At 37.7% G+C, this 17,219-nt stretch overlaps 1 protein-coding gene and 1 long non-coding RNA gene across 5 annotated transcripts in view; one reads left to right on the top strand and one right to left on the bottom strand.

The window, feature by feature from the left end:
- Positions 1 to 17,219, bottom strand: part of LOC127661430 (protein MTSS 2-like) — a 51,267-nt gene that overhangs the window by 31,829 nt on the left and 2,219 nt on the right. For 3 of the 4 annotated variants that reach the window (XM_052152137.1, XM_052152138.1, XM_052152139.1), the window contains exons 1-3: positions 15,013 to 15,177; positions 6,235 to 6,296; positions 5,823 to 5,896 (exon numbers count right to left, since the gene is read on the bottom strand). In XM_052152137.1, the coding sequence (XP_052008097.1) occupies positions 5,823 to 5,896; positions 6,235 to 6,296; positions 15,013 to 15,081 (205 nt within the window). In that variant the 5' untranslated portion in view covers positions 15,082 to 15,177. Of the gene's footprint in view, positions 1 to 5,822; positions 5,897 to 6,234; positions 6,297 to 15,012; positions 15,178 to 17,219 lie in introns of those variants that run through there. The other variant, XM_052152140.1, reaches the window with a different exon arrangement.
- On the top strand, positions 2,514 to 15,312 carry LOC127661432 (uncharacterized). Its single transcript, XR_007972762.1, has 3 exons — positions 2,514 to 2,706; positions 2,981 to 3,077; positions 15,176 to 15,312. It is a non-coding gene; the product is annotated as an uncharacterized LOC127661432 (long non-coding RNA).

The raw sequence follows: 17,219 nt of genomic DNA, 5'->3' as shown, positions 1-17,219 counted from the left end.
AGGCTCCAGCCCCCCGCGACCCTGTACACAGGATAAGCGGTTGACGATGGATGGATGGATGGACAATGATGTGTAAAACCAATATGATTTTGTAAACAGGGATTTTCATGTTTTATTACCTACACGTATAACAGCCATGAAAAATGTCATATTTGGTATGCAAGCATTTGTTTGGGTACATAGAGAATTCTGATGACAACGAATATCGTGTCTCTTGTACCATTTGCAAGATATAAAGTTCATGATTAAATGTGCACTAGTTTTGAGCAGGAAAATAGTGAGAATCTCTAACAAAGGACCATAAATCGACTATCAGAATGGACAGCCCAGTCGACCATGTGACTCTGAAAAGTCACTTCTGATTGGGGCAGGACACCTTTGGGGATGCGGCCAATTTCAGTTTAAATATTTCCAAACAGGAAGAACACCATCTTCCTTCTCTCTTCTCTTCTCTTCTCTTCTCTTCTCTTCTCTTCTCTGTCTCTTCTCTTCTGCTTCATCTTCTGCTCCGCTGAATGCTCAGGCTTCGCGCTGACTCTACCCCATGTGAGATCCACGGAAGCTCGGGACTCGACATCCCGAGAAGGAGTGAGAAGGCCTCGCTTCACAGCTAACCTCACTAATTCATACAGACAATAAACTTCAATCATACAGAGTCAAAAACATAGACGGAACAAACTTTTGACCAAGCGCCAAGAAGCAAGCAACACAAAGAATGCAAGTATGTCTCCAATAAAGTGCTGGTGTATTAATTAAATAATTTGGGTAATACAATAGCATGTAGACTCAAAGAAGGATAAATGGTTCTTAAGGTATTGTCAACAGACATTTTCACTGTACTGATCACTCTTTTCACCAACCTGTCTTATGTATATACAGTGAGGAAAATAAGTATTTGAACACCCTGCTTCCACCGTTTCCAAGGTTACTGTTGGTAATACACTAAGACGTCATGGTTTGAAATCATGCATGGCACAGAAGGTTCCCCTGCTTAAACTAGCACATGTCAAGGCCCGTCTTAAGTTTGCCAATGACCATTTGGATGATCCAGAGGAGTCATGGGAGAAAGTCATGTGGTTAGATGAGACCAAAATAGAACTTTTTGGTCATAATTCCACTAACCGTGTTTGGAGGAAGAAGAATGATGAGTACCATCCCAAGAACACCATCCCTACTGTGAAGCATGGGGGTGGTAACATCATGCTTTGTGGGTGTTTTTCTGCACATGGGACAGGGCGACTGCACTGTATTAAGGAGAGGATGACCGGGGCCATGTATTGCGAGATTTTGGGGAACAACCTCCTTCCCTCAGTTAGAGCATTGAAGATGGGTCGAGGCTGGGTCTTCCAACATGACAATGACCCGAAGCACACAGCCAGGATAACCAATGAGTGGCTCTGTAAGAAGCATATCAAGGTTCTGGCGTGGCCTAGCCAGTCTCCAGACCTAAACCCAATAGAGAATCAAAGTGTGTGCAAACCTGGTGAAAAACTACAGGAAACGTTTGACCTCTGTAATTGCAAACAAAGGCTACTGTACCAAATATTAACATTGATTTTCTCAGGTGTTCAAATACTTATTTGCAGCTGTATCATACAAATAAATAGTTAAAAAATCATACATTGTGATTTCTGGATTTTTTTTTTTAGATTATGTCTCTCACAGTGGACATGCACCTACGATGAAAATTTCAGACCCCTCCATGATTTCGAAGTGGGAGAACTTGCAAAATAGCAGGGTGTTCAAATACTTATTTTCCTCACTGTATGTGTTAGATTAGATTTAGGTTTATAAATTATTATTATTATTATGTATAATGGTCTAATTAATAATGGTTGTCAAACGCGACTAATTCCGTTATACATTTCATTACCTAATAAGGTACAATAAGGACAGTTTAATTTAGTTCATAGCTCACATATTTCAAGACCCTAAATTCCCTTCTAAATTTAGCATACCAAATATCCTTACATATAATGGTGGTAGAATGCATGCAAAATACCCTACATAACTGATCCCGTCCACATCTCTAAATTATATATGTAATACCCTACAGTACTAACCCACTGCATACCGGGAACACCCCACAAGACCTGTCGTTTTGGAGATGCTCTGACCCAGTCATCTAGCTATCACAATTTGACCCTCATAAAAGTCGCTCAGATCCTTTTGCTTGCCCATTTTTCCTGCTTCCAACACATGAAATTCAAGAACTGACTGTTCACTTGCTTGCCATTGTAACGAGATAATCAATGTTATTCACTTCACTTGCCAGTGGTTTTAATGTTGTGGCTGATCAGCGTAAATACACAATGACTTGGAAGTGTAACTAAAAACCTAGTCGAACAAAGCATGTGTCATTACAACTGACTTGTGTTCCAGTAAACATCCCCCTCTGACATTCATCACTGGAAGTGAATGTAAGCAAATGCAGCTATTCATAGATACCACTCACACAAACGCAAGTCAAATAGACATCAAACACTTCCCTGCCTGTCTTACATGTGCTCAGATAGACTGCCCTCAAATTGCACATCTTCTCTATAAAAATTATGACAATAAAGATCACAAACAAGCCAGACAGTTGGACTCCTTTTCTACTTTATAGCTTTAACTGACCTTTCCTTGAGAATATATCATTTCTACAAGCAAATATAAGAACAAACAACTGACCCTCCACCTACAGTACTGTGGTCACAAAAACAGGTAAGATTTGGAAAGATAAGTCACACTTAAAAATATATGAATGTCATTGCATTTATTAGAAAGTCAGCATAAGCAAACTTTTCAACAAAACATTTAATTGTAAGGTTTGAAATTATAAAACAATAGATATACTCTTTAAAATTAAGACAAAAATAATTTGTGCAACTTTGTGTAACATCTCCATATTAATGTAACGAATCTTTAGTGTGATTATTTTCTAGGTATTTTGTTGTCTAATACAATTATGTTAATACATTTTAAATTTGGCTTTTAGGTGAAATTTGTCATTTCTGTGCTAAATGGAATTAACGGAAAAATAATGAAAGGTTTTCCAAACAGTCCCGCCGTCTGCCATCTGGTTGGACAAAAAGGTAATTCTGCCCCAAATTCACACCATTGATTGAGCCAGTGTTTCTTTGTCAGGCTGGTTGGGATGCTCAAACAGATGCACAAACTAAACTGTACAGTTATACATCCATAAAGATGAATTTGAAAGATTAACCAAAGATCTAACACTTTACACGTGCAACATTTATAGGGTCTTGGTCCTCTGTTAATGTGAAAGTCCAAAGCGGTAACACCAGTGACTGTGAGTGATTATGGAGCTCCTAACTGGGGTGATGAAGAAAGAAGTCAGTGAGATGAGAATCTGTCTGATGTTAGTATTTTAGCGAGATCTCCAGCTGTGCCAGTGCCCCTAACCTGTCTCTAATTCAAAGAGAATGCATGCCTACTGTTGCTGACACTTAATACCAGAGATGATATACTGCACTCTCATTGGTGGATTGGTGAAGATACAATTTCAATTTGGCACTACAAAAAAACAAGGCCATTTTGTCCACACAAAAATGATAAAAAAACAAAAATAGGGAAAAGGTCACTGCCCAAAGGTCCTTCAATACATTACAGTCATAGTATAACTACTTGTAACTTTTAAATCAACGCAAAGTCATAAATAATGGTCTGTTCACAGTCAGACAAGGTCAGAGGTTAAAATACTCAGATGACAGGCATCCACTAAAAGTATTGACAGTTCACCAAACTAATTTATGGCAGTGCTGTGTGTTTGGAGTCCTGTGCAGAACAAAGCATTCCCCCAGGACAAATGGAATCAATCTGGTTCACTGACATATGGTAATGATTCTGGACCGGGCAACAGGGTGAAGGTGGATAGGTGGCTGTATTTTAGTTTAAGACTTTGCATTGGCCTTGACTTGAAACAATTAAATGTGCAGTGTGACTCAGGCCATGTCCACACTAATACGTTTTCGTTTGAAAACCCATCTTTTTCTCTATGTTTTGGACTTCCCTCCACACTGAGATGCGGGTTTTTGACAGCAAAAGCGGCCATCGTTAAAAATGGGTACATTTGAAAATGACGTCTTTGCATTCTAATGTGGACAGGGAAACAGAGATATCTGAAAAAGTTTAAGTATTTGTTGTCATGTGATCCATGTAACCCAAAACATTCAAGATGGCGGCCCATGTTGTAGCACCATTGCTGTACCTGCGATACACTTTGATACCATTGTTAAAGTCGAATGTTACTTTGTACAACCTTCACATTGCATCCTTCAAAGGCGATGGGAAATTTACTGGGAATTGCTGTCTGGTGACAGAATAAGATGATAATTGCGTTTCAGACCATATGGAATGGCCATTAAATATGTTTCTGTGTGGATGAGCAACCTTTGGAAAATGCTTGAAAATGGCAGTGTGGATGGAGATTGTTTCAAAATCGAAAACGCAGTTTGCAAATGTATCTGGATTAATGTGGACATATAGCCTTAATTTGCTTACACTGCAAGTGTTGTGATTTAACCAGCTTCAATAAAGCTATTGGTCACTCAAAAACTGCAGTGACTGGCAGAGCGAACAAGGTTGAGAGTGAAGTTAAACCAGGCTACCACACTGGATTTTGGGGTAAAAATGCTCCTAGCATTGATTTAACCTCTCTGCTGAACACAAACCAATGGCTTACTGCAATGAGCCTGATTAAACCTTATATAAACATTGTTTTTGGGTGATCCAATCACAGTCAACAGCACTAAATACAATGTAAAAGGGGTACAAAATGCTGAAAATGCATGCGACACAAAGCATTTCAAGCGTAAATGCTAATCTGTCCTGATGCTTCCTGGAAGACAATGAAGGACCACCTTCTCATTTGTCAATCAACAATTGAAAAAGTTCTATACGTTGCCAACTAGATACTGATTTAAAATAAACTAACTATCCGATATATATATATATATATTAATTATGCAGACTTCAGCATACCATAAGTACTAGGTGTAAACAAGGCCTCGACCCAACCCAACCGCCAAAACACTTGTATGTGCGTAATTAATGTTTAAAATAAACTATTCCATCATAATTTCTCTCCAATGGAAGACAAACATGTGCTTTTCATCTATTCAGTATGTGGTCTCTGTGAGGTATCTAAGCAATATAATTCCAGTGGAAGCTGAACTGGCAGATTTTGGTAGCCAATACCAGCTGGGACCTTTGCCTAATGTGGTTGGAAACACCCTAGTACTGTACACACAATCGCACATGAACTGCATGGGATATTAAGATTAAGTTCCAGTGCATTTTGCACTTGTGTACATGTGATGCAATTTACCATACAGATATAAATTATTAATTCTGCTCTAGCCTGTCAGCTATGTCTGACCCACATACTATGACTTGTTGATAAAGACTAGATTTGTTTGGCCTTGTCTGGTCCCTGCAGGCAGTAACGAAGGACTTTAATGGCGCAGGAAGGATTCAGTTTCAGATATCCGATGGTTGCTTGGTAGAAGCACATTTAAACAGTGCGGAAATATGACTCTGAGTCATTTCCTCATTATCAGTCCTAAAAGCAAATGAAAATGGGAGATATAGAGCAACAAAAAACTAATTAAAACCCAAAGAGACCTTTCTGCTGTATTATGATTGGAGGATGACTCTCTGCCTCATTCCAATGGCATTTAATAGACTACATTTGGCACTGTTGACAATCATAGGTTGATATAGTCACCCATCAGCCTGACTGCACCCCAAAAACCTTGGTTCGTCACTGTGACCTCATTATTTCAATTGTAATTCTCCAGCTCAATGGAAAGACTTACCTCTCGTGTTGGTTGCCATGTCTGCCACCTTCTGAAAGGCATCAAGGAAAGCTGCAGCAGCCAAAACTGTAGTTCTGTGAAGGGAACAAACATCCAAATATTTACAAAAAACATTTAGCACCAATTTAGGAACAGCAAGCGAGATAGAAATAAAAATGAATGAATATCAATTTCATTCCCATCCTGAGATTGCAGATTATGATGAACATAAAAATGTGTAATGGACACCTATTTTACAAAAACGATGATATCGAAATTTTGTCCATGTGTGTTTGCATTGAGTCTATTGGCAAATTAGAAAATTGTCAACACTGGAAAGAAAACAGCGCTTGTCAAGCCAGTTCATTTATTAAAAAAAAAAAAAAAAAACTAAATAATGAAGAAAATATCTTGTGAACTGTTAGGGCATCACCTTAGCTGAGAGTGTAGTTTTGTGGCCTTTGCAATAAAGTCTTCCCACACTGGATAGGAGTACTACAGAAGAGGAAGAAGAAAGAGACACATAAGAAAGTTAGAATGGACATAAACCTCAACACCGGACTGCATACACATAGGTAAACCAATACAGACACATTTAGAAACCCATGAACCACAAAGACAGTGCAAAACACTTCAGATGAGGACCAGATGTCTCTTTAAGTACAAACAGTCACTCTTTCACACTCTTGCATCTGTTTTGGGAGAACATTCTCTACATCAGCACAATATTGTCCAGTTGTGCAGACCTTGTCTGTCACCATGGCTTAACAGTTCTCAGTTAACAACAGTAAAGTGATAACAGAGTGACTGAGATTAAAGATCTTTAAAAATATGATTCAGATCAAGCTTCAAGACGCAATAACTTTTACAAAATACAAATGAAAACCTGCTGTTCCTAGGCCTACAGCTTAACTAACATAGGATCAATTCAAGAGAATGTCTGTCTTTAGAAAACCAAAATTTATATGGACTGGAAAAGTGTTTATGAAATGGTGCTGTAAGCCCTTTTTAAAGGGAAATTACATTTACAATGTACAAATGGTGACAACAAAAATTGTCACCATTTACTCACTCTCATGTTTGTCCAAACTTGTATGAAATTCTTCCGTGTAACACAAAAGAAGATGTTGGGCAGAATGTTAGCCTAAGTCACCATTCACTTTCAGTGCATATTTTTTCCCATACAATGAAAGTGAATGTGACTAAGGCTCACACCATGCCTGACTTTTCCTTTTGTGTTCCACTAAAGAAAGAAAGATAGTTAGTCATAATGTTGGCCTCAGTCACCACTCACTTTCAGTGCATATTTATTTCTATACAATTAATGTAAAAAGTTAACTGAGGCTCACATCCTGCCTGACTTTTCATTTTGTGTTCCACTAAGGAAAGTAATAAAGGTTTGAAATGACATGAGGGTGAGTGAATAATGAAAGAATTTTCATTTTGGGTGAAATAACCCAAAATGCTTAACAGACTTAACACTAAACCATCTGTAGGTAACAGTTTGTCTGTTTGACAAGGCATGGTCTCAAGTCTAAGAAAATATTTGACCTGTGTTTTAAAAGTGCATTTCAATTGGAAACTGATATTCATCAGATTTAAAGTCCAACTGAATGTCAACCACATTCTTAAAGCATATTTGCGTTAAAAGTTGGAAAGAAGGGAAAAGTGGTAGTCAAAAACTGTTGCATGTGTGGCTTCTGAGACCAGATTTGCTGACAAAACCACCAAATGTAGAGAAAAACACAAGGCACGTGCTTAAACACCTGAGATACATATATTCTGAACAATATACAGTGGTTTCTTATTATTTAATACAAGTTCTTTCAAAGCATGGATCTGTGCTTTTCACTCCCTGTGAGAAGAGAGCCTGATGGTTTAGTTGTTGACATTGGAATTAAGGTGTTGTGTTATTATACAGTATGTGTAACTTGTGAGTAATTCAGCGCAACAGTCCACTGTGTAAATAAAATGAAGGATTTTTGTACTTAGTAATTTCCATTTCTAAAACTGCCTTAAACATAATCCTAGTTTAACTAACAAAAACGCACAAGTTCAATATATCTTTTAGACTCCAGCACTAACTCTAACATATCTATCTCACAGGTGGTTAATTAGCTTTCAGGTAGCAAGGGCATGATGGACAGGAGGAGATTGAGATTGAGACAGATTTAAACCAAAAAGGTTGTTGCAGGTTAAGAACATATCTTAGAACCTCAAATCCAGGAGGATCCCCCCATTTACATAGTATCAGCCAGCTTTTAACTTTAATACGTCTTGATCAGCCTGGTCACTTTAGCTGATACTGTGGCCAATTCACATATACTGCAAGGCAGCAGTAGATTTGAGTTTATTTACTTAGCTTATTTTATGTCATCATCTTATATATATATATATATTTAAATAGTTCAGGATATTTTATAGCATATTTTTATCTACATCTATATTACCTATCATTATAGATTAACAAAAATCAGGTTGAACCCATTTGACTTGTGTATAATCTTCTCTGATTAAACTATTCCGTTTTAGCTGTTAATCAACCGCAAGGTTTTTATAAAGTATTTCATGGATGGTAAAAATGTTCCTTGTCTTTCCTTACTATGACAGGTGCAGACATAGAAGCTCCAAGAGTCAAAAATAAATAAAATCCCAGATGCAATTGATTGTGCAACCAAAATTTAAATAACAAAAGAATCCAGATTTGGTGCATAACATGGGACTTTTAACTATAAACAAGCCTGAAATTCAAAGAGGACTCTTATTATGCTCTATTTTTAAGTATTTACCAAATCAAGATTTTTATAGCCAATATATTCACAAGATAATGGATTTTGCAAACCCTCAATTCAATTTTGAACACTAAATATGCATTGAAGTGAGGATAAAAATGTGGATGAATATTGCCAATGATGAAAGATTAAGATCCAGGAAATCCCCAATAGGTGCTAATTATTGTTTACTGTTATACTGAAGAACCAAGCAGCTTTAACTGTACAATCCGTCATCGCTGCCACAGAGGAACATGGAGGAATAGTAATAATAATAATAAAAACCTTTCAGCAACTATCGCCATAGTTTTTACAGATAACTGAGTTCCAAATAGCAACTAGAATCAGAATGAGCTTTATTGCCAATTATGCTTACACACACAAGGAATTTGCCATGGTGACAGAAGCTTCCAGTGCAAAGAGAATTTACAAAAAATATACATATACAACATATACATTCAAACATTTGAAATATACATATAAACATATATACGTAAACAGTGAAATAAGAATACAAATTAAATACAACAGATAAATATATAGAGGAAACTTACAGCAATAATAATGTTGTTCAAATTTGTTGTATACAGTTATGTGCAAGGTGATTGCATGTATTGTGCAGAAGAGGTAGTATATGTCAAATAAATATAAATGGAATATATTTAAGAATGAATAGTTGAAAATGCACATGATTGTATTGCCATAATGGAGAGTATTGAGGGCAGTTTTAACTGTTCATAAGGTTAATGGGCTGAGGGAAGAAATTGTTCTTGTGCCTGACTGTACTGGGACTCAGTGCTCTGTAGCGCTGGCCAGAGGGCAACGGTTCAAAAAGGTGTGCTGGGTGAATGGGGTCCAAAGCGATTTTTCTAGCCCTTTTCCTCACTCTGGAGGTGTACAGATCTTGAATGGTGGGAAGGTGAGAACCAATAATCCGTTCAGCAGTCTGAACTATCCTTTGAGGTCTTCTGATGTCTGACTTGGTAGCTGCACCAAACCAGACAGTTATTGAAGTGCAGAGGACAGACTCAATGACTGCTGAGTAGAACTGGATCAGCAGCAAATGTGGCAGGTTGAACTTCCCTAGCTGGCAAAGGAAGTACAACCTCTGCTGGGCCTTTTTCATTATGAAGTCAATGTGGGTCTCCCACTTCAGGTCCTGTGAGATGGTAGTGCCCAGGAACCAGAATGACTCCACTGCTGCCAGAGTGCTGTTTAGAATGGTAAGCGGGATCGATGCCGGGGTGTTTCTAAAGTCCAATATCATCTCCACTGTTTTAAGTGTGTTCAGCTCCAGGTTGTTCTGACAGCACAGCTGTTTAACCTGTGAGCTCATCCAGGTCAGTGGCTGCAGCTTCAAAAACACTCAGTGCAGTCAAAACAGGCTTGCAATTCCAGCTCTACTTCATTGGTCCCCTCTTTACAGTCTTAACTACAGGTATAGCTGATTTTAGTTTCTGCCTGTAGGTTGGAAAAAGACGAATCAGACAGTGATCAGAGAGTCCCAAAGCTGCTCTAGGGACAGAGCGATATGCATCCTTTAATGTAGTTTAACAGTGGTCCAGTATATTTCTGTCTCTGGTTGGGCATGTAATGTGTTGTTTTTATTTGGGCAGTTCACGTGTGAGGTTTGCTTTGTTAGAATCCCCAAGAATAATAATAAGTGAGTCCAGATGTTGTTGCTCTGTGTCTGTGATGTGATGAGCCAGCTGTTGCAGCGCTGTGTTCAAGCTCGCTTGTGGAGGAATGTAAACATTCGCCAGAATAAACAAGGAAAAATCCTGTGGCGAGTAGAAAGGCTTACAGTTGAGGAAGAGCGCTTCTAAATTAGGGCAGCACATCTTCTTCAAAGCTGTTACATCTGTACACCAACTTGCATTGATGTAAAAGCATGTTCCACTGACTCTCGTTTTCCCTGATAACTTTGTTATGCGATCTGCTCTGGTCAGCTGAAAGCCCAGCAGATGTAACGCGCTGTCCGTAATGGTTTCACTCAGCCAGGTTTCCCTGAAGCACAGAGCAGCAGAGTTAGCAAAGTCCTTATTTGTACGGGTTAGTAAGTAGTTTGTCCGTTTTGTTAGGAAGAGAGCATAGATTCGCTAGATGTATTTGTCAGAAGTCGCATTGATGCCGTTTGACCAGCACGCCGGCTTGCTTCCCTCGCTTGCGTATTTCAGTGCGCTTGTACAGCCCGCAGCTCCTCCAACAAAAATGTGCAACAAAACATCAGAATTATCAAATACCGGTAAAAAATTACCTTGTGTTTGCTGCTGAATATATAACAGTTCGTCTCTGGTGAAACTGATCTAAAAGACATTACTAAGCAAAGGACAAACAAACAAAAACAGCAGAAGAAATATAGAGCTCCACACCGTGGTGGCTATCTGCGGTGCCATCGTAGATTCTTATCCAATCATTAGCTGAAAGTCTGATTAACCCTAAAATATGTTGTCAGTTCCAATTAGACTGCATACTACCCTTTTTAAGGTATCCTACAGCCCCTGTGGCCAAAAAAACACACCAAACAAAGTGTAAAGACGTAACACACCAACTCAAAATGAAACTATGACCTTCAGCCATTGAGATTATCTTTTTTCATGAAGGCTCTGTTTATCACCGATACCATCACCATCATAAAGTTTGCAAACATCAAAGATGTTGACCTTACTGCAAAATAATATAAAAAATATAAAAATAAAGAATGCTATTCACTATATGTACAGACAAAGTGATTTTTTTATATGTTTTACATAGTTTATTAGAGTTATGAATATCATGAGCAAATTTACTGAAATGATATGTTTAAAAAAACAATTCACAATTGAACAAACATAATTAAAACATTTTATAATCAATTAATTTAATAAATGAACTGTTATGAACTCCTGATTATAATTAGGTTTATTGAATTTAATTTAATATTAGTTAAATTCCATTTAATTTCATTTTTGTAGGGAAAGCACCATATGTTTTCTGTTTTATTTCATACAGTTGAAAGAAAACCTTTGGGCTTGACTGTAAACCTTTTTATAGATTTTGGTCTTTGCTGAAGGCACTGAGTACCGAAAGATATGAGCATTTTTTAAGAGGAGTTTGCCTTACCTACACATATCATCTGTGCCCTCTTTCCAAGTGTTGATAAACTGCATGTCAAACATGCTGAGCATTGCCAGGATTTGTCCTAAGCCAAGTCTGGAGCCTTTCACAATATATGAACACCAGATCTGGCATCTGGCCACTGAACTTGACTCAAACACCAACTTTCAGTAATAACATTCACTACAGGAGCCACAAGAGAACACGGAAACCATTTATGGAATGGTACATGCAGCCACAGGGTTCTGCTCCAGCAAAGCAACAGGCTGGAAAGCACTCCAAAAAACTTGAAAATAGCAGAAGGAAACAAGATCATGTCTGAGAGATGGCCATAAAAGGCTGCGAAGTGTAACTGTGTTACAGGAGAGATTATATCCAATTTATGACGTAAATGTACAAAGACCTTAGCTCCCACCTTCAATAAAATACTGCATCCTGATTAGTGGTTGACCGCTATGTTTTTTTTGTTTTGTTTTTTATGGCGATGCCGATATTGATATGTACAGTGCAGAAAGAATACAAATGCCGATGAACATAATGCAATTTAACAACAGCAAATAAGTACACAACATTTCTAAAGAAAAACAAACACTTAATTTATGCAATATTGTCTCAAATTCGCATAAACGTGAAAAGAAAAAAATTGAAAACAAAAAGTGTTGATTATCCATTGACAAATCTACTGGCACAAGGGAAAGTGAACACTTCTGTAAATCTGCCAAACAAACAAGGTTATTGATACAGATGATCGCAAAATGGCCAAATATTGGCTGATTAATCGTCATGGCCGATAATTGGTCTATCACTAATCCTAATTTTAATGACATCACACATTTCCCACAAAAATATTTATTTTAAAAACACTTATGGTTAATTATGGCATGTTCTACAATAGGCTTTCTAAACATAAATATATGGAAAGCACATTGTGCTAAGTGTAGTGAAATCATTTACATGCCATGTTATATTGTCTCTCTTACTGATATTTGGAAGGCTATATTGGACCAGACTGAACAACTGTGATTACAAAATGTATCAATCCCAACATTACCCACAGTTGAGCATAAATGCATTTATATCCTTTTCTAAAATAAATATTCACTTTATTTCCATGCAAAAAAATAATTAATTATGAGACAAAACAGGATTCTGAAGAAGTGAGAGTGCAACTGAGGTCCAGGTTAAAATGAATCTGATGCGAATGCATTTATATCACTTTATGAATGAATATTTTTTAATGCCTGCGCAACAACATTGCTTTAAGAAATCATCTATATGAAAGCGAGTCCACCTGAGTGATATTTTGACTGGAGTCCAAAAGTGGTTAATGTCTTTTGCTTATTGGACAACCGATAGCTGGGCAGATTTGTTAGTGCACCATTACCAAACCTGTAACATCTAGTGGTATGGCATATTACATTTTGGTGGATTTTGTGGCACATCCAGTGGCATTTCTGTTTTTTTAGTGGCACGTTCCACTGAATTTTGTGGCACGTCTGGTCAACTGACACATGCCACTGTATTTTAAAGCATATTGTAGACGCTGTCAACAATACGAGCCAGTTTATTCAACCACAGTGCTGGCATGCGGACATACTGCATAACGTGCGTTGCATCCAGACATTAGCTTTTAGCAGGCTACCCGCACATAAATGTAATAGATAAGAAAATATTATTTTACACTGTATTTTAGGTCTGTCTCATGTTCTGCTGTAATACGCATTATGCCATTGTAATAAAGCCATTGTCATTTCATAACACATGTTGGCCTTTTATTACTTTGCTTTAACAACATAGGCATTTTATTTTGAAAATGTGCTCTAACAGCTTAAATATTTAAACTGCTTAACTTTTCATTATATTTGTGTGGTTAAGAGATGTCATTGTGATCACCAATGTGTGATTATTCTGTAAAATTTAACTGTAAAATTTAAAGAGAGAAAAAGGACAATTTGCCACCAAGAATTTACAATCAGGTTTGGCTTAGATCATTTGTAGACTAGCAATGTGGAATATGACAAGATTATACAGTGGCACCGTTTGTCCTTTGTCTGGAATTACATATGAAAGGACCCTACAGTTGAAATTGCAAGTGTCCTGGACATCTATAAACTGGCACATCACAATTCTGTGTAAACATAGGTCTAAAGATGCCATCTAAAACCAAAAGGCAATGTATACTTCCATTCCTTTCACATTGTAAAAAAGAATAGCAAAAGAGAAATATATATTTTAATCAATCATTCCTCCAAATTGTTTGCATAAATGATATTTAAAGCCACCAGTATTTAACCATCAATTAATTATTTTTGATTTATCTGTATTATAAATTAACTTGTAAATTATGTTACTTGTGCCTTTACCTGTTCACACACACACACACACACACACACACACACACACATAGATGTTATATTTGCACCTTTGTCAAATTCTTAATAGAGGATGAGTGCTTAAAAACACAGATTTATGTATACTATTGCAAAAACATGCAATGGACATACAAGGTAGACATGGTTGCAGGGAGACATTAAGAGTGATTCTGGATAAATTCTGGATGCATCAATCACATGGGTTCACTATTTTTCAAATACTTCTTTCAATGGCTAATAGCTATTCCATAAATTTTTACAGCACAGTAGAGTTTTGTGTGCTGCTGACTTCTCAAGTGTCTCTTAGATGAACATGTTCCAAAATGGATTATCGATGGTATCAAAATGCAGCAGCATGTGTAAGTGCCACAAAATCACTGGTATATGCCACAACTTCCAGTGGCACATGCCACTCACAACCGGATGTGCCACAACTTCCAACGGCATCAAAACATAAGATGCCATCCCACAAAATGTTAATACCACTACTGGGTAAATGTTAAGTGCTATATCAGGAATAATTCATTGGGTTAAAATATAATTATATGCTCCATTTAAAACTAGAACTATATCTCAATATTACCCTAAACATACTAAATCAGACACCAGGACGTATGAAAAAACAGATATATATTCTAACATATAAGGTGCTTCCAAAGGCTATATCTTGGCTTATATTATTTGAAAATGATTTGACCTCTTATACTATGCACATTCTTTTAAATTGTCTAAAATATAACAAACACAAAAGGAACGAAAGACATGCTTCAACATATTGTATGTTCTAACATATACAAAAGGGGACCAGTTTTCATTTCACAACAAAGCCCTCCATGCTGAGACCCCCATACCATTAATCACAGCATCAGTGGTGCAGGCAGCTGGAGCTCTAATGAAAACAAAGGCAGTAAAACACAGTCATCCGTTTTGCTACATATTGGATACTTTGCATCAATTAAACACAGCTGGTACCTTCATATCATTGACGATGGCCTGGAATAATCCACCCAGAGCTCCGCACTCCTTCTCCACACTCTCCATCACGTCACCAAGTCCTTGATTCTTGTTCTACTCTCAATGAATTAACTACACTATATCAAATATTCTGATCCAAATTAATTAATTTCTTCTTCAGGTATGAAAGTGGTCCATCATCTCCTGATACGTTCGGCTTGTTGGTGTGGATGCAAATGTAAGCAACATGCAGCAGATGCCAGCAAAAAAAAGGAAACAACAACTGAGGCTGTCGGGTGGCTCTGTGCCCGTTATCCAGGGAATGATGCAGCTGGGGTCAAAAGATCTAGTTATCCCCTCCCAACCCCCAGTCTAGGCTCCGTCAAAGGAAACAGAAGACGGCTGGTGTTTCATACTAACAATATGCGCAGTCCGTATGAACAATCTTAGGCGACCGGCAACAAGAGGTTCCGCTCAAACAGAGAAACTGGCACTTTTTAGGATGAAATACTGAGACGAATGGTGCAGAGCGAGACGGATGCGATATTAGATCCTCCAGGTTGGTGGGCGGCGCCTTAGGGGCTGAGGGGCGGGGCTTAAGGGTGAACATACTGTTTAGCGAGTTGGGAGAGGACAACAAGGTCACTTTTAAGTAGCTATTGTTACTGAAAGTTATTGTTGTGCATGAAAATCCCAGGAGATCAGCAGTTAAAGAAATATAATATTATATACAGTAGACATCACATATAATATTTTATAGACGAAGTTTATTTCCAAGTAGGCCTATACTTTGATCACATTTCATAGTGCTCTGTGATATTCTTTTTGTCTGACAATAACAATACAATAAACAACATTTCAAAAACTTGCCCTAGACGGTTGTCCGTTTCTGAAAACAATAAAATCAGTTTAACCTAAAACTGAATTTCTGATACAACAAAATATTTAGCTGACAACTGAATAAATGTCTGGTGAACCATTAGCTGGTTTGATATACAAGTATTATACTGTATGAGCCAACTGCATTTAACTGACCACAGTGAGACAGCGACCACAGTTTCCTGGACTACTGCTAAAGAAATATAAAAAAAACTCCAGAACATTTCCAAACGAGTATGATGTTGTTTTGTTCTTGTAACCACACAACCAGGAACATTCTGTTCTTTAAAGCAGCTAAATTCCTTCAAAAGACAAAGTCAAGGAGCCACCTCTGACCTTCACAGTGTTTAAGCAGCTGTATACCTCATAAATTTGACATGTGTACTCTTGAGCCAAGATGGAAGCTTAATGTTTTTCAATGAAATGCAGCCTTTGTGTATACAGTTGTGGCCAAAATATTGGCAACCTTGGTTAATATGAGCAAAGAAAGCTGTGTAAAATATGCTGTATTGTTTATCCTTTTGATCTTTCAATCAAATTATTCACCAAAAATAAATCTATCCTCTAATGGATATGAAACAATTGCAAACACAACACAAGTTTTATCCATTTTTTAAAAACATTATTTTTTTTTTTTTCAAATCTATGTGTGCCACAATTATTGGCACCCTTTTATTCAATACTTTGTGCATCCTCCCTTTCCCAAGCGCCGAGTCTTCTCCTAAAATGCCTAATGACACCTGGCAAGTGATCTGAGACCATTCCTCATTACAGAATTTCTCCAGATCCTTCAAATTCTGAGGTCCACGCTGGTGGACTCTCCTCTTCAGTTCACCCCACAGGTTTTCTATGGGGTTCAGGTCAGGGGACTGGGATGGCCATGGCAAAACCTTGATTTTGTGGTCAGTGAACCATTTTTGTGTTGATTTTGATGTCTGTTTTGGATCATTGTCCTGCTGGAAGATCCAACCATGGCCCATTTTAAGCTCTCTGGCAGAGGCAGTCAGGTTTTGATTTTTTATCTGTTGGTATTTGATAGAGTCCATGATGCCATGTATCCGAACAAGATGTCCAGGACCTCTGGCAGAAGAACAGCCTCACAACATTAAACACCACCATTTTTAACCATGGGCATGAGGTACTTTTTCATATGGCCACATCTCTGTGTGTGTCAAACCCATCTCTGGTGTTTGCTACCAAAAATCTCTCATTTTGTTTCATCTGACCATAGAACCCGGTTCTGAAATTCTGCAGCTGTGATCCTTGGAGAATGTTTGACCACTCAAACCATCCTTCTCACTGTGCGTTGAGACAATATAGACACACGTGCTCTTCCAGGCCGATTC

Source organism: Xyrauchen texanus, chromosome 21, assembly GCF_025860055.1.
Source record: "Xyrauchen texanus isolate HMW12.3.18 chromosome 21, RBS_HiC_50CHRs, whole genome shotgun sequence".
NCBI lineage: Eukaryota > Metazoa > Chordata > Actinopteri > Cypriniformes > Catostomidae > Xyrauchen > Xyrauchen texanus.
The sequence above is the reverse complement of the archived record's forward strand: the minus strand, read 5'-3'. Positions and strand labels throughout refer to the sequence as shown.